The sequence below is a fragment of the Gymnodraco acuticeps genome, unplaced genomic scaffold (assembly GCF_902827175.1).
Source record: "Gymnodraco acuticeps unplaced genomic scaffold, fGymAcu1.1, whole genome shotgun sequence".
In the NCBI taxonomy this organism is placed as follows: Eukaryota; Metazoa; Chordata; class Actinopteri; order Perciformes; family Bathydraconidae; genus Gymnodraco; species Gymnodraco acuticeps.
In genome coordinates this window covers 6,446,600-6,472,587 of record NW_022989768.1, presented here as the reverse complement: position 1 = coordinate 6,472,587, position 25,988 = coordinate 6,446,600, and the positions used below count along the sequence as shown (strand labels likewise).

The window sequence follows — 25,988 nt, the reverse complement described above, 5'->3', positions numbered from 1 at the left end:
TGCCAAACTGAGACAATGTATTTTCTCCGGAGATAAAATAAAAATATATGTCATGTATATTTCTGACATACATAACCATAGCAGTCCGAGTAATAGTGAAGGCGGGAGGAAATGGAGTGCTAAAGGAAAATGCTGGAAAAACAACGAGGTAAAGGAACAGAGTGAGATGAGTTAAGCAATAGCACGTAGAATAATCTTTTAAAGAATGTAATCACCTTTCTCCGTACCAACTGTCAACAGAGATGCCTCTGTGAATAACCTCTGTGGCATGAATACTCCATATTTAAATCACATTTAAAAATCTGCTGTATATTATTAATTTAAACAAATGTAAGGCTGTATGATAACTACAGTTTTTAATGCAGGGCCTAAGTGCTGGCCAGCATTATAATAAATGTAAATTGTAAAATGATAATGAATCTCCTTCAAAAGTTGAAATAATAATAAAAATAAACCAGAATGCATTGTTGGGTTTTAAGCAACTGAGCATGCTTTAAAAACATTTACAGTAAACATGGAGCAATGTTAGGACAAGTGTAGGTTCAATAATATCCCTTTAGCTCTGTTCGGTCTCCACCAACTCCTAAGGGAAATATTAATCGGTAGCTGCAAAATAATCCATGATGTTCACCAGCCAGTCGCTAAGTTTGCCTCTCTGCCTTATTACTGTATATATCAGAGCCCTTTCACTGAAAATAACTGCAGCTGGGAACACGGTTGATGAGACGGTGAGAGAGAGTCCAAACGGAACAAAGTCTTGGCCTGTGAAAGTTAAACATTTGTTGGAATAAATATGCTATACTGTAGACTGGTGCAGTAATGATTTTCTGTTGGATTTAATACTAAAAGCAACCCTTTTAAAATTACTAATAGTCCTATGACTGCATTGTTAATTAAAAAAAAAGAATCAGTTGCTGTAACTTCAATGTTTTGTCTGTTTTTTGTATGCCCCTGGATAGATATGTATATGCATGAGAGTTTATGTAAACTGTACATGGAGCATATATTAAAATGACTGTTAACACGTGTGATAGACAGTACCTGCATGAATGTATGGATTTCACCTTTACAGATTTACTGTGATACCAATCCATTTTAGAGTGTATCTGATGCACATGAAGGGGAAATTTGAGACAAATATACATCAGCATAGGCAGCTGACAAATACAGCTTTTTAATCAATTAAAGACAAATCAGAAAATGTAAGAAATAAACACTAGAAGTTCCCATATTGAGAATGAACTTTGCCATATGTCTTAGTAAGGAAAAAAGGAACAGCTGATGGAGAACCACACACACACTATACATACAATACTACTAACCAAAAAAACATTTACCTCCCCTATGATTGCTCTGTCTTCACACATCACACAGACATTCATCTCAGTAAATGCCTGGGAAAGGCAATGAGTCCTCCTTAACTCAAAGTACTACTTATATAAAAAGGTTAATATTCTTTAATATTTGCCAAAATGTCTATGTAATATATGGGCTAAGGGTACAGCTGGCTCGTCATACTGCTTCAGGCTCTGGATCCAGAGGCACACCTGCTGCTGAAAGGGCAACTGAAGTTCAACACGAATCCACTTTGATGTCAAGGAGAACCAACAACCCCTTCTGTATGAATAAGACGGCAAAGGCATCAAGGTGAGGAGGCTACAAACAAACACCATCACGCCACTCAGACAGTGATTATTTTACAGAAGGAGGCGATGCCATTGCTTTGATGGAACTGAGGATTTGTTTTGGTAAAAAATGCTGAGCTGAGAGCAGATTACCTTTAGTGATGGCATTTTACTTTGTGACCTTGATTTTACCTTTGATCTACAGATTTGAAAATTAAATACATGTTAAATATTTAATATAAGTGTTGTTTTTGAATGGCGCTAAAAAATACAGCTCTGTACAAAATTAAGAGACCACGGCAGCATTATCAGTTTCTCTGGTTTTACTTTATGTAGGTATGTGTTCGAGTGAAACAAATGGTTTTTTATTTTATTTTATAAAACTACTGAAAACATTTCCCTATGTCGGAATTCAACAGACACTGGAATGGAATGGCTGCCATTCCATAGTGCCATTCCGTAGTCAAATGAAAACGCAATTTGAGTGACACAAGTATGAGGTTATTGAGCTTAGTCATTCATAATTCAAGGCTGCTTGTAAGTAATGGCTGCTGAAAGCAAATGCAATGTTTCAACTTTCAGAATAAGGGCCTATCATTATTTCCTTTCTAGTTGATATGGGTCCCACACGAACACCTCCACAGCGCTAATGTGTATCTCCAGCGCTCTGTCACATTTCAAAGATCATCTTTTCAAGCTCTTCACAGAAAAAAATCATCATCATTGAGTATCACTGAAGGACATTAAAGAGGCTCCATCCTGGTCTGTGTTGCTGATTGTCTATTGTCATTTGCATCTCAAATGTATCACGGTTTTAAAGCAAGAAGGAGAACAACAAAAAGATCATTATAATGTCCCCTTTCTCCGACTTATATTTTTTTTTAACCAGGTCATATGCAACTGATTCCGTTACTCATTCTGCCACTAGTAATTATGTGATATAATTATTAAAGTATGGAATATAAAAAAGAGATAATTCCATACCTCATACTCCAAAATATCATACAGTATATCACATTTCAAAAGATCATAAATCATGTTTTTGAATTCCTTATAGGTTTTGGTGAAGACACACACACACACACACACACACACACACACACACACACACACACACACACACACACACTCTTCTATATTCCTGCATCATAAAATGTCCAACCCAAGACCTTTAATCTTACTTACAAGCCAAATAAGTTGAATTTAATAAGACATAGCAGAGCAGGTTTATTCTGTTAGTGTGCAAGTGCATCAATATAAATGATACATTTCAAATAGAAAACCATATATATTAGATTATAGACTGGATTCATAAATGGATAAATACATTACACATCAATTTCAAATTTAGTTCAAAATGAATCATGAATTCAAAAGGATTTTTTCTTTTTTTCTGAGCAGAGACGGTTCAAAGCATTAAAGCTTTGAGGGCTGTTCTCCAGTAAGAGGTGCTGTATTTATTTTGGCTAACCAAAAATAATTATGCGATATATTTTTCTTGAAGAACAATACGTACCTTGTCATTTCACATATATTAAGGGACGTTTAGAGTCTTCCAGAGCTCAAAGTCTGCCAGCATTGCTCCCTCACAGCAACAAAGGGCCAAAGTACAGAGGGAGATGTCAGCAAGGAAGCTTCTCCACCTCTGCCCCCACGTCAGATCCTTCTTGTCAGAAACATAAAGGCTTCAAACCACAGCAGCCAGTCAGCTGGGTTCACTGTTTCCCTAGACGATGTGAGTGTTTGCCTTCTAACTGCAGAGGAAACAGAGGCTGGCTGACTTTCTGCCACTCTCACAAAGCTTTTAATTTGTTACCTAGAATCACATTTATCGATCTGCTTGGTTCAAAACGGCAGAACCTGGATTTATATACTGACCATTTTCTGTATTATTATTAGAGTACTTATTTAAGAAAAAGAAAGCAGTCAAGGAGCTTTAATATTATGAGGCAGCAAATAAATAGATGTGAAAATAAATATATTTATGACGGGGTATGTGCAAACTGTAAAAGCAAATGCCAACTCAAGCAGAGCTGCCACTAATAGCTAAAGAACATTTCTCAACCAGGAAATATCTGACATTTGCATTTACAGTACCCCAGACTGGAATTGAAATCACGCTGAGTGTTAAAAAGCTGTCCAACTAGTTAGGTAATGGTAAATGGACTGCATTTATATAGCGCTTTTACATATACATAAGTCAGCATTCACCCACACTCATACAGAGGAAGATGCTGCTCTACAAGGTGCCACATGCTCAGAGAGAATAACACTCACACACACTCGCCTTGCCATCAGAAGCAATTTGGGGTTAAATTGCCCTTTACAGGTTGTTAGAGACGTTCAAATCCATCAAGTTAAACATCGCAAAATGTTATTGCACATGAGTGTCCGTCCAACAGTTCGGGCCACAAATCATCGAAATACATTTCATAAAGGCTTCAAGCTAAAATAAGAGGTGTTGCAGCACAGAAGAATGCTGTTTGGTTTCTGTGGTAACTACTGAGGCAGGTGGACAGTGATCAAGCTGTGAACTTAAAACTAATCGAGCAGCCGGAGAGCCAGGAGCTCTGAGCAATAACCAAAGACAGGCATCATCACCAGAAACACAGAGAGGTAGGAAACTGCATTTCATCTAGTTTTGCAAAGTTGAAGTGTTCCACAAGTAATAACCAGTCAAGTACTCTCATGTCTCAGGTCACTCCAGAAGCCAGCACAATATTGGCACAAGATTGTCCATCGAATGTGCATTTTGCAATAATTATATCTGCACTAATGTAAATTCTCAAAATATTGAAGTGACTGTTGTTTTGTATATATTGATTGTTGTGTGTTTATTTAGGTCTTAATGTCGGCACGTCTTCGACTGTGTGTATATATATATATATATATATATATATATATATATATATATATACACACTGAACAAAAATATAAACGCAACACTTTTGTTTTTGCTCCCATTTTTCATGAGATGAACTCAAAGATCTAAAACATTTTCTATATACACAAAATAACCATTTCTCTCAAATATTGTTCACAAATCTGAAAATCTGTGATAGTGAGCACTTCTCCTTTGCCGAGATAATCCATCCCACCTCACAGGTGTGGCATATCAAGATGCTGATTAGACAGCATGATTATTGCACAGGTGTGCCTTAGGCTGACCACAATAAAAGGCCACTCTGAAACGTGCATTTTTGCTTTATTGGGGGGGTCTGGGGGGGTCCGAAAACCAGTCAGTATCTGGTGTGAGGGGTAGGGTTAGGGTAATGTTGTGAATCGAGTGGCCTGTGTTCGTCGTCCATAACATACGCCTGCCCATACCATAACCCCACCACCACCATGGGCCACTTAATTCACAACGTTACCCTAACCCTACCCCTAACACCAGATACTGACTGGTTTTCGGACCCCCCCAGACCCCCCCAATAAAGCAAAACTGCACGTTTCAGAGTGGCCTTTTATTGTGGCCAGCCTAAGGCACACCTGTGCAATAATCATGCTGTCTAATCAGCATCTTGATATGCCACACCTGTGAGGTGGGATGGATTATCTCGGCAAAGGAGAAGTGCTCACTATCACAGATTTTTTCAGATTTGTGAACAATATTTGAGAGAAATGGTTATTTTGTGTATATAGAAAATGTTTTAGATCTTTGAGTTCATCTCATGAAAAATGGGAGCAAAAACAAAAGTGTTGCGTTTATATTTTTGTTCAGTGTATATGCACACATATTTTTATATACATTTGTTTTTATATTCGGGATTGTGGGAAAAGGCATTTTGATCTATCTGTCTGTACGCACAAACTGTAAGATTGACAATAAAGTTGACTTTGTTGACTTTATTGTCTATTCCTGTGTGTCAAAGAATAGATTTCAAAATACTGCTGCTGGTTTATAAAGCACTGAATGGTTTAGGCCCAAAATACATTTCTGACCTCCTGCTAAATTATGAACCATCCAGATCTCTCAGGTCTTCAGGGACTGGTCAGCTTTCTGTCCCCAGAGTCAGAACTAAACATGGTAAAGCAGCGTTCAGTTATTATGCTCCAAATATCTGGAACAAACTCCCAGAAACCTGCAGGTCCGCTACAACTCTGACTACTTTTAAATCCAGGCTGAAGACTTTTCTTTTTGTCGCTGCTTTTAATTGAACTATTCATATCTTAGACTGCACTGTAACTTTTATCCATGTACTTTTTTCTTTTAATGTTTAATTGACTGCACTGTAACTTTTATCCATGTATTTTTTCTTTTAATGTTTATTTTATTAGCTTTTCTTTTTAATGACTGATTTTAAATGCCATTTTCTTAATCTCTTTCATTTTTTGTAAAGCACTTTGAATTGCCTTGTGTTGAAAAGTGCTATATAAATAAACTTGCCTTGCCTTGCCTTCACCACCCGTCTCCACACCAGTCTCATGCACTCCTTCCCCGTCCACCTCTTAATATCCGTCAGCCATTCTCCCCTTGGCCCTCCTGCACCTCTTCGTCCCTTCACTGTGTGTGATGTGTCCAAGCCACTGTAGCTTTCACCCTCTAAACTCGGCCAGTACTTGTTTGTCCTGCTTCACAGACGTTTGTCCAGTGCAAGTACTCTACCTAAGTACTATTGTAATTTTCGTACTTTAATTGAATATTTGTATTTTACACTATTTTATACTCCTACACCACATCATTTCAGAGGCAAATATCATTCTTTGTTCTGCACTACAAATATTTAAGTCAGAAACTATTTATATTTACATACAAAAACACATGATATGCTCATATGACGCAGTATTGTACTAATCAACCCAGTAGTTTACAAAGTATCCACATTGGCAAATTACAACGTTAAAATTAGCACATGTACTGTATAATACAACCAGGATATTATGATATTCTATAACAACATATTACAGTGAAAAGTTGTATTCTACATATTGACCATACTCTACTTTCTGTACTTTACATTTGTCTGATAATACTCACTTAACTAGAAATACCTAAGTAACATTTTGAATTTAGGATTTTCAACTTAAGAGTATTTTTAGACCATATTTCTAATTGTACCTAAGTAAAGGATTCTTCCACCTCTTGTGTGAACAACAGCACAGCTAAATGATCACAAATAGATGTTAAATACAAAGATATAGTTGTATTTTCAAAGTAAATTGTAACATCTATGATGCAACAATATATATATATATATCAATTTGGCATAGCAAACTGACTGGATCCTCTAAAATATAACATTATTAGGGTTTGAGGATAGGCTCTCTCTCACTACTGCACTTCTCTTTTAAATGGAAATGAGGCACAGCAGAAGTTCAATCAGGGAGAATACCTTTATGTTTATTTATTCTCAATTTAATCAATCCTCTCTTTCACTCTTTTGGCTGCTTCCAATCAGCTGATTATGGGCATCCACTCCTTATTAGTTATCTAACGAGATGTTACCAGGATTCTCCAACAGACAGTGATTATGCTGCTGTCACTCTTTAAATCTGTTCTCCTCTCTGCTGCTATCAGCTGTCATTTCAGGCCTTCTCCACCCCCCCCCCCCCCATTCACCTCAATTCATCCTATCCAGTGCCGATGTTGAGCTAATCAGAAATCCTCATCAAATCTAGATCTTCTCTATAGCTCATCACCACCCATGGGCGTAATTTCCACTGGGGACATGTCCCACCCCCCCACTTTTCAAAATCTCGTTTGTGTCCCCCCCACTTTTCAAATGTGTTTATTATTATTTGTTTACGCAAGCGGTCATTGTCACGGATGAGTGTGTGTGTGTGTGTGTGTGTGTGTGTGTGTGTGTGTGTGTGTGTGTGTGTGTGTGTGTGTGTGTGTGTGTGTGTGGCACGAGCGCATTGTGTGTGAGAGAGAGAGAGAGAGAGAGAGAGAGAGAGAGAGAGAGAGAGAGAGAGAGAGAGAGAGAGAGAGAGAGAGAGATATATACGGGGGTTGTTGTTAGCATTTGGTGCTAGCTCGGAGCTAACGGAGATTAGACGCTGTTTCAACAATAAGGAGAAGGAGAGTCCTCTCTGTCGGACTGAGATAACGTCAGTTTAGGTGAGGTAACGGACTCGCTGAGCGATTAGAGATTGTAAACTTTAGTCTAAATTATCTCAGTGGGTCTCAAACGGTTTGGTCATATGTAAACGAATATTTCCGTCTATTTAATATAGTTGTTAAAAATAAGTTAAGAAATCATTCCAATGTCAGTAAAAAAAGAAAGAAAAGGGGAGTGATTAGTAAAATATCCATAAATAAAAAGAAAGAATGCAGACGGTATGATAAAGATAGGAGAGAGGAGTATATCAATTATGTGTTATTGCTTGTGAGCATATTCTAATGGTTTTTGGAGAATTGAAATATATACAGTTCTGTTTCATATGAGTGTTGAGAGCTGTATCCATCAATCTCTTAATTTGTGCACCAGATTGATGCATTTAACTTCAATTTAAAGAAAAAAATCCATAACACCATAGTCCCTAATATATTTGTAGAAAGGCAGGAAATGGAATTAAATCGAGAACAATGTTTCATGGAGGAGGACCCCCTGTTTTGTGTCCCCCCCCACTTCTCAAACCAAAGTTACACCCTTGTCACCACCAGTGTCTAGACCCCATGGGGGTTTCCTAATCAACTAACAGCTTCATGTGTCCCTTAAAAAGGTATAATATCACAATGGGGTCTAATCGCCAAAGACTATTAACATTTCTCATATATCTTGTGTATGTTAATATGTATATTCCTTGACTCAATGCAATAGTTATCTCTGCAATCCATAACCTTAATATGTCCACTAGCACAAGCTCAGACATAAAAGAAAAATATTATCATAAAACTTGTGCTGGGAGGAATCTGAAGAGGTAGAGCCAAAATACTGCAATGTGAATATCAAATATCTGTATTCTTATTATTCACAGATCAATTTAAGACAGTTCCATGAGCCTGAATTATTCAATATTTAAAAGGAGACAGACAGTAAAGGGCAGAGGCTCTGTCTACTCAACAATGTCTGGAGGAGAAATCGTATTCATAGGCAGCTACTTGATGATCATGGATTTTGAAACACTGGCTGAATAATAACTTATACCAAATTAACACACATTTTGTCCCCCAAGTAACAGCACGTAACGACGGTTATGCCATGAATCCTTGTTTGTCTGTCTAATACTGAGCTAACATCTCTACAAACACGAATCAGACTGTCATGACAACCACATTCAAACTTTTTCTTTACTCTTCCCACTCTCACTCTGTATGGTTTTTTTGGAGTATTTTATATTGGCATTTATTGGACTGAACAGTCGTGTTTAATGGAGACCAATGAATCAATAAAATACATGGTATTTTTGTGACTCATTTTTAAAGCATCCCAGATTGGCAGCAAACACACAATGGATTCCAACTTCAGGAGCTCTTAGTGTGCATGAATTGGTGTGTATCTCACAACAAGTGTTAGAAATACACTTGTAGAGGCAGTTTCAATCGTTTTTGGATATATTGCAAATGAAAGACAGCATACGCATATTAGCAGTTGAGTGCATACACAAAGGTGCACCTTTAGTTCTGAATGCCAACAGCTCTAACTGTGAGTAATTCATACATCTGCATTGCAAACACATCTCAGATCAACCCATCATATCTGACCCAAAACCAGATACCCACAAAGCAGTGATTGAATAGGTATATGAAATCACGTACCATAATTCATTGAAAGTTCTTGCTACATGTCTTAATGTTTGGTTGAATACATGATGGTCCAGTAGGCAAATCAAATATCCTCAGTCAGCTGCACAGAATCAAACCTCCTGAATTTCATTATCACCTACACCCCCCAACAGGGTCTTACGTCACTGTTTTCCAAAAAGCAGTTTTTTGTGGGCCATGGAAAAATGACACCCAGAAAATAAGTTCTCTCACCTCATGCTGATAAAATAGGACACTGTGTCTGCTCTCAGCTGCCTGTCATCTAAACCACATGGCATTAATACTAACCTTGAGCTTTTGTGTGAAACCAATTAACGGAGAGATCAACATCTACTCTCAAATGACAATTGGCAAAAGATCAGTGGCAAAATTGATTAATCAGAATTGTCCGAATTATAAATGTCCTCAAATCCTTGTAATTGATAAACAACAAATACTTTTCTAAGTAATAAATTGCTAACATTAATTAAAGAAGGTTAGCTAATTATTATTTTTGTACAATCTCCACATGTATTGCTCTCAGTAAGTGGTCTCTCTTTAACTAATCAGGTCATATAAAGAAGGATGTGAAATGAAGGAGAAACGTACTGTGCATAAGCCCCAATTATTCCTTATTTTCTTCCTTGCTGCACAGTTTGAATAAGGGAACACGATGTTGACAGAGAAATTCCAACTAATCTTTGTTTTTTATTAAACCATTACAATTCTGTACTGAGCTCTGGATGCTGTAAATCGTATCTTGTTAGCTCACCTTGCCCTTCCATCTGCAGGAAACAGTGTTTGCAGAGTGGGAGCCAGGACACAGTGTGGTTTAACATACTGTAGGTCAGAGTTCAAACAGACATGATTGATTGCCTGCAAAACCATAACGATTTCTGCAAAAACACACCAGTAAGGAAGGGATGGTTGTGTACCTAAAACTGTATGAGAGTCTTAGTGTGATTATTCACATATTTTGATATCATTTACTTTAAATTAAATGGAAGATAGATAAAGTCAACAGTAATCCCCCTTATTTTATTACAAATGCAATATTATCTATACATCTGCAGTTTAATTTTCCCTATATGGTCAATGAATAGTAACAGTTTAAAAAGCTTATACGTAGAATAATCTTTTAATTTACAGTAACGCCTTTGCAGGCAACATTCGCTTACATTTTGAGAATTATTTTTAATTAGTTCTCTTGTGAATTTGCAACGCCTCTCATCTGCCAGTCAAATCAATGCACATGGCTCTAAGCAATACGTTTGCACTGCACTCAAGGATGCCTTAAAGTGTTGGAAATCCAACAATATTCACTTCTTAAATAAAAAAAGGCTGTAATTTTACTTGCTTCATTTACCACAACCTGAACCTAAATAAACCAACCTAAATATGTCTGTTACTGAAAGGTAATGTTTACAAAAACGTGCTTTGTCGTCAAGATGAAAAAATTCCAAAAATGTTTTCACTATGCTGCAAGTAAATATATATGCCAATACATTTCAATATAGTACCATGGACTCACGGAGCCATGTTTAGTTTAATACCTGATGCTAATATATTGTGCCTGTAAGAAAATGTCACATTAACATCCCAGATTGGATTGATTGAGAAATGTTGTGTAGTAATACTGTAAAAGAAAACAACACCCCTTCTGCACAGTCCCGACACCCCTTGCAGTGTAAAGCTGCTCGCAAACAGTAAACATGACTTGTTGTGAGAAACCTTAGGAAGCTAAGAGACCACTGGCTCTTGCAGTAATCTCTTGGGATGTCCAAGCACATATTCAGAATACCAATGATATTGTTGTCAGTGCCAACATATAGTGTTGTCAAGGTAAAACCTCCCCTACCGATGGAGCCTCAGTGATAAAGCCACAGTACATTCACCCATTACTCCAAATTGTTGGCTGAGAAGAAAGTGGCCAGCTAATCAGGAACTGTCAGCTTTAATGTGAGTTGGTAAGTGGAATTCCTGGAAAAAGCTCTGGTGAAGATACAGCGCGTGTGCATTAAGATAATTATGTGTATTGAATATACTTTGAGTGATTTCCCTATATTAGACCCATTTTCTATTCACACAGACTGACTCATTCACACTTATGTTGATGACATCACTCACACACGCAAGATGGACATTGTTTTCTTTCTACTCATTTATTAAATGCATCATAAATCACACATTGGAGACACATTTCACACTTGCAGCTATTTTCTGATTTCTTCCAAATATTAGTATTTTAAAAAAATGCAGATTTATCAAGCTGAGGGCCATCATGGATTCAACAGTTACATGTTTTTCATACCAAGTGTTATATCTCCACATGCCTGTTTGAAAGTGTCAAATGAGAGGCCTGAATCACAGTTCCCCGCTGAGACAAACCCTGCCAACTTATGAGTTTTTCACTCGCATTGAAGCATTTTAGCTTGTTAACACAGGTGTTTCACCACTATGCTGAATATTTCTAGTATAGTAATTGATTATGGTCACTTCTCAAGCACATAGGAAATGTTAATTCATGGATAGATAGATAGATAGATAGATAGATAGATAGATAGATAGATAGATAGATAGAGTATGCTATGAGTGTAAAACAAAAAGCTTGAAGTGCCTTTGGGAAGGTTTCTGTGACGGTGGGCTTGCTGTAGGACGGTGGGAGATTAGTCAATACACCATGGACATACAGTAAAGGTAGTGAAGCGAACATCCCATAGGCTCTCTGCCAGCAGACACAGGGAGATGCTCAGGCCACTTAATACACTCGCATCGCATCTATCATTTCCAAATCCGTTGCACCTGTCAACTAATTACGCATGAGGAGAGCTCTCACAAGCTTTTAGCTTTAGCATGACAATACAAACGAAATGCAAAGAGGAAAACCAGCGTTTTGATTTGATTAAACGTCGGCTAGACTTGTTATTATGTGGAAAAGCTCGCTTACCTGTCATAACTCCACCTGCTGTAAGACATACTCCTGTTGCTGCTCACTCCCTCCATGTCTCCGGCGAACTGTTTAGACTGGACTGGATGTTGAGATGGCTAAATTAAAGCATAAACACTCCTCTCTCCGTCCTCACCAAACCAAAGCAAACACCAAACTAAAGGAATCGCCGTGAAGTGAATGAGCCACAGAGGCTGTGCAGAGCCAGACGCGTCCTCTGGGCTGTACCACCACACAGAGGGGGGCTGAGCCTGTTTCATTCACGCCACAAGACTGATTCATTTTCTCTGGCAAACCTCCATGCTGACTGTGGCAATAGCATGGGGGAGTTCAGTCTAATGAAACAGACCCTATACATGTTTGGAACAGTGATTTGTTTATTTTGATTATTGGCAGCTCATGACTCAATAGCAAACTCACCTTCTCATCCATTTGCTGGTCGGTACAAAAAGGCTGAGACTACACAAGCTGATTTACAGCCCAAAAACAGTTACGTTTCTTTAATTTGTACTGATGAACAAACGTCTTTGTCATCTTTCTTTATGATCTTCTCACCCACAAGAGCCAACTCACTAAAACAGTTAACACGTAGTTTTGAATTAAGGTAATCTTACGTTCAGATGCTCTCTTTACTTGCAAGGAGCATGTGTGGAATTCTAAAAGGATTCTCTTTCATAACAAATCACAAAATGATTCAAAGCAGAACTCAGCTGTGGAGGAATGGGAACATCCTGGACGGAGAGAAACAATGACACATTGTGAGAAATAACTGCAACACTGAGAGTGATGTTGCCTTGTGTGATGGGTTTACTGAACCATCAGAGTGAGTTTTTAATATAGTTGGTTTGATTAGAAATACAATTATGTGAATCCTATAGTACAGACATATAGGTCAAATCTCAACCGAAACGAACCCCTATGGTTAATGTACTGATGTGTTGAACAGCACTCTCCAGCATCAACACACACAATGAAGGTTGACCCTGTATATTTAGATGAATTGTGATGATGATGATGGCCCATCACCTTGCTAAAACTCTTAATTTTAAATGTTCCTCTGTCGTATTTGTTACTCATTATGTCTTATGATGTGTTCTTTTAACCCTAGTGGTTTTAGTATTTAATACAATTTCCTGACTCAAACATCCCCCTTGTGGTCAGATATGTGTATGCCTTTCTTTGCCAGTAATAGTGTATGTTTTCAGTATCTTAGTCTGCTCTAAAAGGCTCTTATTTAGCATAGGCTGGAATATTGTATGAAGTTTAAGCGTCTGACATATGTGTCTTTGAAAATAACTTGTAGCAGTAAAAGTGCTTGTAGTGCCCCCTGAAAACAATATTACTTCTAATAGACAAAGAGGAAATCCCTATAATTACTGTTTTCTGAGCATTTAGTGGTCATAATTATCCTATAACACCAGTTAGTCATGTTGTGAATAGTATTGATCTTACTTTTGCAAGCCTCAATGTGTAAGAGTCAAGTCTGTGCAGCCTAAAAGAAAGATTCTCTACCCCATCTGGCTCAATGACAGATTTTATTTTAGCACCAAAAGCTAGACACATGGCAAAAGACACTGATATGGAAGAAAAACAAAAACAAAAATACAGTATAATCTGAATGTACACTAGGATTTGCAATAAAGTGGGGAGTAGTTATTATAATAATTAAGTCATGTGGTTTTAAACTCCAATGTAAATACCAGAATCCTTTCTTAGACCCTCTCCCACCTGACCCGGCATTTAAAGCTCGGAGCTGGTGGTGAACACCTCAAAGATAAATATATTCTCCATTACTAAGCCACAATAAGAAATTACATTCAAGGTCACATCTGGTTGACCAATCCAATTTAGCAAATTTGGGCCAATAGTCATCTCCAGTTTAAGATCAAGAGAATTCAACATTTCTCCTTAAATATATCCAAGCTATGCTGTGGATGTGTCGTCACTTATAAACATGTAAAAATACTTGTCAACTAGTTTGATAAGAAAATAATGTATAAAAGTAGAGTAGAAACATTTAATCAAGTCTATTACTTCCATCATCTGATTTTCTTGTTTTATATAATACAAGAGGATGATATGGAAAACAATCTGCAGTACTTCATTCAAAGGCCCAAACAGAAGTACAGGAGTGGAAAGGGAAGGTGAAACAGTACTTTGTGTCTGTGACTCTGTGCTGATGATTTCTCAACAAGTGGCCTTTGGAGAACGGCTGCGCATCTCAACGCTTCCACTTGTTTTCAGACTGACAGATCATTGGGCAAAAAATGTATGTAACAGAATAATGCAAAAACACCAAACAGAAACGTTGCCACTGTGTTATTGGAATGAAATGACAGTTATTTGATCCGTTTGTTGACTAAATGTTTGACAGAAAAGATGCATTACACTGGAATGATCTGAACTGAACTGAGCTCTGAAAGCTCCTTGATTTGCAACAAATGGATTTGATAACATGACTTGTCAAAAGTTGAATATGTAGCATTCAGTGTTTTGAATCATGTTAGTTGTCAAAGTTACACAATATGCTACCATTACATTTATCTACTGCTTCTTGGAAATCTTAAACCATGCCAATGTTGATTGAACCGCCACCTTTGAGGATAGAAATTCAGACAAATTTGCTACTTTCAGTTCATTGATGAAATAGCATAGGATAAGAATGCTTCAATCCATAAGACTTTAAAAAATTCAAATACAGTAGACACAGTATTTGGCAATTGAGATGAAAGCAGAAACCACAGACAAAGAAGAAGAATCCACTGCAGAATGCCATAAAGTTCTATCATTGTAGCTTTAAGGGCTGTCTAGGCTTTATATTTATATACATACTTATATATTCACTTTCATATATGTAAAACCAAACTCAACCTCACACACTGTACTGTGGTGATTTAATAGATCATTAGAAGTACACTTTGAAAATCACAACAAATGTCACATATGTACAGTAGCAGATTAGCACATGGGAGTAAAGGTGGATATGGCACAACGTACACAAAGCTTCAGAAGATAATCTCTCTGCTCTGGTCGGACACTGGAAATTAAAGAAACTCATCAACGTTCTGGATATATAGTTTTCATTCAATCTCGGTAGCAAGTACAAAGTCACTACAAGGCAAGAGAAGTCCTTCAGAGTACAAAACATTAATTTGTCAGGCTGATTCAGAAGGCAATGTTTAGTGTAGGGACTCTCTCGTTTGAATTAGATTATGGCTGAAGGTAGAGTGGTGTTAAAATTTGGCATTGTCAGTTGTCCATAATGATGTCCTGGGGACAGCATTTCCTCGTCAAAGTATCTCAGAAAAGGCTGTCTGAAGTCATGCACGTGGAAAAGGCAGCGGTCAGTCATCCACTTAGGATGTGATGTCAGGCAGAGTGAGTGGGGGGGAACAGAGCAGCTGCATGAGTTACAGTGATAAGGCTGACTCAGACGATCACACAATGGCAGCCGCTCTTGTCTTTCTCTTTTCTTGTAGGCTCTGGCGACGGTGGACATTCCTGTTCTTGGAATTTCCTGGGAGTTGGGAGAAAAACTGTCATGACTCACTGGACTGGTACTTTTGCAATCTGTCTTGTTCTTTTGTTTGTAACAAATATTACCTACACCCTTAATTCAGTAAAACGGTTTTTGGTTATTTGTCTGACATTTCTGTCTGTGCTGTTAATCTATTAATCTGAGTTTTTTCTAACTGGATAAAGTTTTCAAGGTTGTAAACGGTGATGTCACTTTCATCAGGATTCAGCAGTGTGTGAAAGGGACTTTGTTGTGGGGTTTTGCTCATGTTGGTGGCGACTACCAATCAAATCTAGTCAATCCACACACAGCCTTGGTGAGGCAGATAAGCTGAGTTTTGGTAAACTCTTAATAAATTAAACCTAAATATGTTTATTCTTATTATTTTATTTAGTCATTTGTATAATTAGCTTTTAATTCATCAGTCATTTTCAGGGTGATTCTATGTCTTTATTGACTAGCTGACTAAAATGGAAGAGGAGGGAGAAATGCAAAGGCCCTTAGCTGGGTTTGAACTAGGAATTATTCATGGTCATTGACTAAATCCCGAGGCCATCAAAGCGGCACGAGGGCACACTTGAGTCTTTATTATTTAATGTTACATTAACGAAACCTTCACCGAGTTCTGCATTATTAACAACTATTATAGGAGTGCCAAAATGTGCATTTCTTAATCCACTGTCATACATTTGAAAACCATATATACTTGTAAAAGTTGCCTTCATAAATCACATACCTGATAACTCTAACCAGCTCGTGGAAAGCCTGGTCTACGTTCATACGGATTTTGGCTGAAGCCTCCATATATGTGACCTTCAGTTGTCTGGCCAGCTGCTGACCCTCTTCCTGGGTTACCTGAGGGAAAAAGAAGAACAGAATAAGGAGGGGCTGAGGCTTGAATCTAAATTGAGATTTAGTCAATGAAAACCCATGTTTGACAATAATTATCATCTGACAGGTCATTTAATTTCTGGCAATACATGTCGTTTTATTGTATGTGAAAATGTGAGCTTGTTAGATAGCATGCACCATTTGAAAACATACCCCAATGGTAGTATACATACAAGCAGTGCCTGAACTGCATACGGACTAAAATGTTATGGTTGTGTGCATAATGCATATCCAATTAAAACAATTGATTTCACAAAAGATTAGAGCTCCTGAAACTATGGATCCTATGGGAATTCAATCTCAGCCAATTAAAGGATTGACGCTCAATTTATTTGAAAGACTACAGATCTATAGTTAAAACATTACGAAGCATGACCTTAGGACCTCTTGTGTTTGTGTCCTCTATTTATGATGACGTCTAAATAAGATTACCTTAGGATTTAACATTGCTTGTTGTTCTAGTAGGAACAAAGATTTAAAGGCCACAATCAAACAAATAATTTATTGTGTAGGGCACTAAGCTGAAGCGTCTGCTCTAATACTGCTGTAGTACGAAGTGAGTGCTACATACCATACGTGAATATGACAGTATGTAGAATTCACTTTGTACTGCATACCACAATGTTCGGACATTCACATCCAAGTGAAAGTGACCCTCAACACTGAAGGAAGAACTCTCTTATTTTTCAATGTAGCTTCTTTTCTTAGCTTAACTATATTTAAACATGAAATATCTATAACACCTGTACTACTTTCACTTTAATTCCTGACCTGACCATGCTTTCTCCTGAGCATTCAATGAATCATCCAACATTTGTTTTCAAAAACAAAAACCTGTTAATTACAAAGGTTACTGGGAGACAATATTGTCCATTAACACCATTTCTGAAGCATTTTTGTGTGCATGTCCTGCTTAATTGTACTTCACTTGTCATTTCTCAAGTGTACACATTTAAATGAGTATGTATTCATCTGCGACGTCCATTTTTTGAAACAGCTTATTATCTAGAGCTGAATTAAGCAAAAAGGTAATTAGATTCAAAGCTTATATACTCCCTGACAGCAACAGATCAAGTTTGAGTGTACAGATTGTTCTGCAATGTTTGGTGGATATATTGAATATAATAAGGGAATATGAACTTATTTGTTTGTTAAATAGCATGAAATAATAAAATAAATTCTCATGAGGCTAAACTATTCTCATGAGCCACATAATACAATTACTTTCACTTAAGTGTCATTATGCATTCCTTGTATGCTTCAATGACAGATCATCATCAGGTGTATTAGGTCATGAGTTATGTGGTCACAAGTTGTCATCTTAATCAGTAATGTTATGAAATATAATATAGTTAGTCTCTACATGTCTCATATAGTGATGCATGTAATATGAATGAATAAAAAACAGGCTAATTTCCCATGAGGCTTGACATGCTAAATGCTGATTTCAGTAAACCCATTGACGGTAAAAAGACGTGTGCCAGTGATGCTCCTTCTCACCATGAGGGGATGCTGTGGATTCACTGCATGCTACTGCAGGCAGAACATTCATCATTTCATCACACTCCCTTTTTTCTCCACACAGCCTCCCCTCCTGACACCACCACTTCTACAGCATCTCTTTTATCCTTTTACTCACATCCTGTTGTATCTTGGCAGCTAGCTGCAGCTGCAACGCTTTGCTGCCACTTTCAAATATGCAAATGTTGGTCTTCCAGTCTGGTTGATTCCATCTCTTCAGATGATCAAACACGATGTATGTTTGTTAGTCAGTGGATTCAGATCTCTGCAATCTGTTGGACTTACTTGTCTCTGTTGTTCCAGGTCTGCTTTGTTTCCTACGAGGATCATAGGGAATTCATCTCTGTCTTTCACTCGGAGAATTTGTCTTTGGAATTTGTAGATTTCTTCAAAGCTATAAAACATAAAACAGGGTGTTATGTAGTGTTGCTATTCCAGGTTATATAAAGTTTTACATGTGGATGCATACATTCATTTAATGCACATGCGGCCAACATTGCAATGCAGCCAAATGACCCACCCAAGCACACAAACACACCCAGAAGTTGGGGTCACCACCAATATGGATCAGACTGAAGGAATGTGTCAGCAAAGAGAATAAATAGTCAGCCGCACTATTACAGAAGCATACATGTTGTTTGTCTGAGGTTCGTCCCTGTGCACTGACCTGACCATAGTCCTGCTATAGTATAAAGGCCATGTTCACTCTTTCAACCAAACAGTAAATACAAATGTCAATCTGGTTGAAATAAAAAGAGGCCGAATGCAACCGCAAACCCAGGACGGCATTCCAGCCACGGGCTGCTGAGCATATAGTAAATCTGGAAAGACTTGACTAATATAAATGGAGGAAGGAAAGACTGTTTACTACATAAACATTGGGAGGGGGCTGTGGGAGAGAGGGGGAAGCAGCTCATGGCACTGCGGGGCAGGTATACAGACACAGAGACGAGGGGATGTGACAGACTACAGTAGAAATATTATTCTGAATATATGATATTTGAAACAATTTTTCAAAATCACACATTTTTTTATTCTTTTATTATCTAGTTTTTAAGATCTTCATGAAATCAAACCATATTTTTTGATACTGTTAAGGTAAAATAATGTTTTCATTCAGTAACTTTATTTAGCTACTTGTATTGGGAGGGGCAATTATTGAATGCAGGTTAAGCAGCACCATTTTTATCTACATTTTGGTGTGATGACAGCCTCACTTTTTGCTCTTTGCTACCTTAACTTCTTTAAAACATCCTTAGTTAGCTTGGTTGTGCAGTTAACACTCTGGGTGCTTATCGGTTGTATGTCCGACAAAGTAGCATTTTGAGGATTGTTAGCTGTAGCATTTAAATCACAACTGCCATACAATAGTTAGCACAGGTGTCAATAAGGAATGAAGACATAAGGATAACCATCTATAAAATCTTGAGATTTTACCTTTAAAATATTTGATGCCACACTGTTTGACAGAATCATATCCTGTATATTCTGTATTAGCCTGTTCCACTTCTTTATGTAAGCTATTGAACGTTTACACCAAGTCAAATCTTTAAAACCAAGATTTAATACACTACGATTGCTCTATTAGATATTCTAGATTATCTTGTGCATCTTTTATATAAATATTTCCCCTAAATTCAGCTTGACATCTTTGGTGTTGTAAGGATATTTCAGGTCTTCACTGGACTTTAAAATAAAGTTTTAACCTTTTTTAACAACATGTTTACCTAAATATGTGTCTATTCTAGCCCACATACTAATGTTTAAATAGCATTTGGGCTTTAAACAAGAAGCTAAGGTACATAAATAAGTAAATTCAAGAGAACAGGATGAGGGAGGAATGTTACGAACAAACGAAAATGACAACAAGAACAACGGCACGGGGGTCCGGAAGTACAAGCGGCAACAAGTGAGAGTATCGGTGCTAGATTTATGGTTTTAGTAGAGTGAGAGAACGAGAAGGAGAGAAAAAGAGGGTTTAATTGTGAAACAGTAAACAGAGATGTGCAAACAGAAAGAGAGAGAAAAAGACTGAGTAGTGGGCTTTGTAGCTGTGAGTTAGCACATGACAAGAACTGTCACTCACCTTCCTCTGTCAGTGACTGAGAAGACGAGCAGGAAGCCCTCCCCTGTCCTCATGTATTGTTCTCTCATGGCTCCAAACTCTTCCTGTCCAGCCGTGTCCAGGACTAGAGAGAGCACACACAGATGCAAATCACTCATAACGTGCATTAACAGAGACTTTCGCAATGAATTCCGTAATAAGAAAATAATGCAATCGAAAAATACAAATACCAAACGTGTGTAGTTTCTGTATGTGTATTAACTGTGTACATGTTTGTTCAGTAACTTACTGTCAAGCCTGGCCGCTCTTTCGTCAATCACACACTGCTTGGTATAGGAGTCTTCAATCGTGGGGTCATAGTCAGTGACAAAGTACGACTGCAGGTGAGAAAGAAGAGAACAGAAGACAAGAAACTGTGAATATATGTGGGGTCTATACAGTTTGTCAGGTAGAGACACACGCTTTGTCCCAGTTCACTGTATATGACGATGATATAGATATAAATGTACAGTGAGTACAATTCTAACAGGAAATTAAGCAATAATGTGCCTTTCACAAGCTGCGACTTTAGAGCAACACTGCAAATCAAGAAATTGTATAACTACTACCTACAATTAATTTTGTACAGCTGTTTGTGCATTGCATGGTAGGAGAATGGTGTCCACTGCTTACTTTTAAGAGTACGCTTTATTTTTTCCCTAGCGTCAACAACTCCCGTTCTATTTCTATGGCTAACACATTACTGAAATCCTGCTTAGAATGAGTATGTACCAAGGGTTTAGGACACACAGTGAGTAGAATCAGCTGGCTTAACAATGAATGGATATGTGAACAAACAGCCACTGTCCTTTTGTTTTTGGTTACAACAGCAGAGGCAGCCATAATGACCTCTACCTTTACAACCACCCTGCAGACAGGAGGTAAACACACTGTCTGCAGACACTTGGACAGAAGAAAATACATGTAAAGAGTCCCTCATAGAACAACCACTGCTTATGTAGAGACATTGGGCTGTTATTCTAGCTAATAACACATTTACAAGACGTTCCTTCAGTTGCAACAGTGGCATCGCTCACTCCTTACGACTTTATTTATTTTATTCTGGGGTTACTATCTGGTCTCCTAGTAACCTCGACTGGAAGGGTGGGGCCAGGGGGCAGGGAGTCTGCAGGAGTCGGAGTCATGCATTTTTTACATTTTTCCCATGTTTTGTAGTTCTTCCTCTCCTCTGGTACTTGTTAAGTGGTGACAGCTGAGGGGAGTACTCAAGGAATGTCAAACCAACACCCTAAAACACGGAGCGGGCTCGAGAACAGAAAATACAGACAAGATTCCCTGTTGTTCTAAAAACAAGCCAAATTATGTTTTTACATTATGTTTGTGTATGGAGCGGTGTCATTTCACACTGGTTGTATACTGCCTATTTGCTCGTATTGGGCAGCCGGGGACACAAAAGAGAGAGATTGGTTTGAGTGTACTACAGTCATACAGTCATCTCTCTCAGGAAAAAATGACTCCTTAATTATGAATAGAGCCCATCTGATACATCTGCATAACCAATGTTATTATTAACCAATTGTATCCTAGACATCAGGATAGACCTTCTTTTTTTTAAGGAGATTTCTACGTGGCATTTTTGCGTATATTTAACAGAGCTTATAAAACGGACAAGTCAAATCAAGCAATCTGATTGGTTCTTCGCCGTGATATAATGAGCGTACATCACCGGTAGAATTGTAGTTACTTTTCACAACGAGTCAGTATCCCTCCGCGTCTGAGAAAACTATAGGTTACTTACGTAACCCCAGTTCTCAGAGTAACATAAAGTGAGATGTCTCACTATGGGATGCGCCTCATCGCGGAGCAAACAGAAGCATCAATCTCATTACGCCAATCCTGATTGGCTGGAGATCTTGACGTCAGCGTCAGGGAAATCACCCCCTATAAGTAGCTTGCGCCACAACGCATTCGCCATTCAAAATAAGCACCTCTTCTCGCTTCACCATAGCAAGGAGGGCCGTCTGGTGAGACATCTCACTTCATGTTACTCTGAGAACTGGGGTTATGTAAGTAACCTATAGTTCTCATTCATAACACTCCGTTCGATGTCTCACTATGGGAAATTGTAGCTCCCGTATTGCCAGACGAGCTTATCTCAAAAATCACCAAACCAACCAGAACTTAACAGGTAGAGCTCTGACTCAACCAGGTGCCCAGCACTGCTTGAGTCACACTGGGAGCAGAACGTCCAGCCTGTTAGGAGGCAGACAAAAGTGAGCGGCGAGGACCAGCTCGCCGCTGCACCAATGTCTTTGATGGGAGACATCCTGGACAGAGTCCAGAATGCAGCCAGACCCTGAGTCGAAAGAGCTCGCGGACCCGAGGGTGCCTGCGAACTCTGACTCGTATGAGCCCCAAAGCAATTGCTTCCACAGACCAGTGGGAGAGCCGTTGCTTAGTAACAGGCTTGCCCTTATAAGGGTTAGCCCAGGACACAAGGGGTTGGTCATTATGACAAAGCACCCTTGATCTGTCCCTGTACGTGCGTGAAGCACGGGCTGGACACGGCAAATCCGGCCGCTGTTCCCCGGAGGAATACAGTGGCGGGGGAGGATGCCTTAATGTCAAATGTGGTACCCGAACCGACCGCCTTAAGATAAAGGCAGGGTCAGGCTTCAACCACACTCTGTTTGCCCTGGGGCAAACTGAGTGCATGAAAACTGTACAGATAGTGCATGAGTGCCACTGGCTCGCTTGGCAGCTGCCAGGGTCAGCGTCATGTCACACTGTATTTAGATTGTACCACTCACGGGCCAGGCCCATAGAGCCAAGCGCTCTGGGTGTGGGTGAAAGATCGCCCCCCCCGCTTGGGACAATATGTCCCTGCGTAGTGGGAGCTGCCATGGCTGCCCGCACAGCAGCTGATATATCTCCGCTAGCCAGTACATAGCTGGCCAGTGCGGAGCTATCAGGATAAGTGTGTGGCGTTGCTCTCTCACTCTGGCCAGAGTTGGGGGTATCAGAGCCAGGGGTGGGAACGCGTACAGAAGGCCCGGGGGCCAATTGTGCGCGAGTGCATCCACGCCTAACGGTGCATTTAGATCGCGCATCGAAAAGAACAGCTGACACTGAGCGTTGTCTTTCGATGCGAACAGATCCACCGCGGCTCTGCCGTAACGCACCCACAGCTGGCTCACAATCCTTGGATGTAGAGTCCAGTCTGCATAAAGTGGTATACCTCTGGACAGTAGATCTGCCCCGAGGTTCCTCACTCCCGGTACGTGCGTCGCTCTCAGAGAGAGGAGACGCCTACCGCTCCATAGGATCAGTTTGCGCGCCAGTGTGTGTAACTGGAGAGAACGCAAACCCCCTTGGCGGTTAATATACGATATTGTGGTCGTATTGTCTGTCCTCACGAGGACGTGATGTCCCCTGAGGAAAGGCAGAAAGCGTTTTAGGGTGAGAAACACCGCTAAAAGCTCCAGGTAATTTATGTGCGCCCGCTGGAGGTCTCTGCTCCAGAGACCCCTCACCGGGCGACCTTCATAAATACCTCCCCAACCTGTCAGACATGCGTCCGTGGTGACCACTTTCCGTGAAAGGACAGCACCCATAGGCACACCTCGTACTAGAAAAGTCGGGTGCAGCCAGTGGCGCAGTGCCATTACGCATTTACACAGTAACCATCACTCTCCGCGCGCCATGGCGCGCAGGGTTTAGTTTTAGGGCGGCCACCCAGCGCTGAAACTCCCTCATGTGTAAGCGTCCCAGTCGTACGACCAGGATGGCTGACGCCATGAGCCCCAGCAATCGCAGGCATGATCTGAAGAGAACATGTTTGCGCAGCTGGAAAAGAGCGAGACAAGCTCTGAAAGCTTTCACTCTATCCGCTGACAAGCGAGCTGAAAAGGGCACCGAGTTCAGGTGTAAACCCAGGAAGAGTATAGTCTGCGCGGGGCACAACATGCTCTTCTCTGTGTTTATTATGAAACCCAGGTTGAGCAGGTGCTTTACGAGGACATTTGTCTGCGTAACAGTCTCCTGCTCCGACTGTGCGAGAAGCAGCCAGTCGTCCAGGTAGGTCGCCAGGCGAATACCCTGTTGTCTTAACGGGGCTATCGCGGCTTCCGTACATCGTACAAACACCCTTGGACTGAGAGACAGACCGAAGGGGAGTACTCTGTATTCATAACAGATCCCCTGAAATGCGAATCTCAGATATTTCCTGTGTGGATAATATACTGGGATGTGAAAATACGCATCTTTCAGGTCGACGAGCCGCAGCAGAGATGTGTGAGTGAGCATTCTGAACTTATATCTTCTTAGATATTTGTTCAGAGCCCTCAAATCAAGTATTGGCCGAATTCCGTTCCCTCCCCATTTGGGAACGAGGAAGTACTTGGAATAGAAGCCGCCCTGACTCTGCTCGGCGGGTACAATAGATATAGCCCTCTTTTCTAGGAGAGAGAGAATCTCTTTCTCCAGAATATGGGCTGACTCTCCTCGGGCCTGCGAATGCAGAATGCCCGAGAAGCGAGGGGGGGTGACAGCGAATTGGAGTCTGTAGCCCCGTGTTACTGTCTTGAAAACCCAAGCAGATGATGTGAGCATCTTCCACTGCATGCTCCTTAGAGCCAGTGGAGATGTCACATCTCTTCCCCTCTGAGTCTCTATTTGTTGTGTTATGGGGCCCTCTAGTGTCTGAACACAGTGGTGCCCCCTTTCGACAATCCCCACCGACACTGCGCATGCGCATGACGGTGGTGCCTTCACAACCCCAGCCGGCACTGCGCATGCGCGTGGCGGTGGTGCTTTTAAAACCCCAGCCGGCACTGCGCATGCGCGTGACGGTGGTGCCTTCACAGACCCGCCTGTAATCCGCCTTTTGAGAGATGCCGAAGCTGCTCTCAGAAGGGGAACAGTTGACGGGCTGTTTATTGGTTTTATTGTTTTTCTTATCATTTTTTTGAGCTGCGCCCTCGGCCTGAAGCCTGGATGCGTCAGCGGCAAATGTTTAATGACAGAGGAACAAACAGATTTGTGACATGTGTTTTCGCGGACTTGAGGATGGTGTTGAGGCATCTCTCGAGGCGGCGGGAACACATTTAGAGCTGGGGAACCGTGGACTTCCAGCTCTGTCATGGAGGGGAGAAGGAGGGGCTGTCACGCCGCTCGCTTCTTCTTCCTCGCCTGCTGGCCGAAATTCTGGGTTGGCTGCGCCTGAGCTGCAGCCGGAACCGGAGATTTTCTGGGCCAGCTCGCCCTCGTCTCCAGCCTGGGCTGGGGACTCGGGGCGGGCTGCGACCACTGCGTTTTCGGTGTTTTAAACCGAGCAGGGTTCAAGGCAGCTTGGGCGAAGGACTACTGCTGCTGCGAAGGCAGCGGCTGGACCCTTCGAGGGAGGCAGAGGTGGAGTGCCTCGTCCTCCCTCTTTTTCGACTCACACCTCTTTTGCATGGAAGCAAGAGCGGAGCCGAAAATTCCCTGGGGAACGATGGGCATATCCAGCACATCCTCCTTTTCCCGGTCTGGGAGGTTGGTGAGGTTGAGCCATCTCGCTCTTTCCTGCACCACCATGATCCCCATTGCCTTACCTGTGGCCTGGACGGCGCAGCGTTGGACACGGAGACAGATGTCTGTGACCGCTGCCATCTCGTCCAGAGTGGCTGCCCCCGGGTTACCCGACAGGTCCTCGCAGAGCTCCGCTTGGTAAGCGGTTAGCAGCGAGGCCACAT

General features: G+C 40.4%; 2 protein-coding genes across 2 annotated transcripts in view; both read right to left on the bottom strand.

The window, feature by feature from the left end:
- The window catches only part of tub (TUB bipartite transcription factor), a 49,011-nt gene extending 36,556 nt beyond the window's left edge, over positions 1 to 12,455 (bottom strand). Inside the window, exon 1 of the mRNA XM_034217845.1 lies at positions 12,260 to 12,455. Coding sequence (XP_034073736.1) covers positions 12,260 to 12,315 — 56 coding nt within the window. The 5' untranslated portion in view covers positions 12,316 to 12,455. The remainder of the gene's footprint in view (positions 1 to 12,259) is intronic.
- Positions 12,456 to 13,777: 1,322 nt separating this feature from the next.
- Positions 13,778 to 25,988, bottom strand: part of rras2 (RAS related 2) — a 34,087-nt gene continuing 21,876 nt past the window's right edge. The window contains exons 2-6 of the mRNA XM_034217835.1: positions 20,543 to 20,630; positions 20,275 to 20,377; positions 18,474 to 18,582; positions 16,513 to 16,631; positions 13,778 to 15,776 (exon numbers count right to left, since the gene is read on the bottom strand). Coding sequence (XP_034073726.1) covers positions 15,689 to 15,776; positions 16,513 to 16,631; positions 18,474 to 18,582; positions 20,275 to 20,377; positions 20,543 to 20,630 — 507 coding nt within the window. The 3' untranslated portion in view covers positions 13,778 to 15,688. The remainder of the gene's footprint in view (positions 15,777 to 16,512; positions 16,632 to 18,473; positions 18,583 to 20,274; positions 20,378 to 20,542; positions 20,631 to 25,988) is intronic.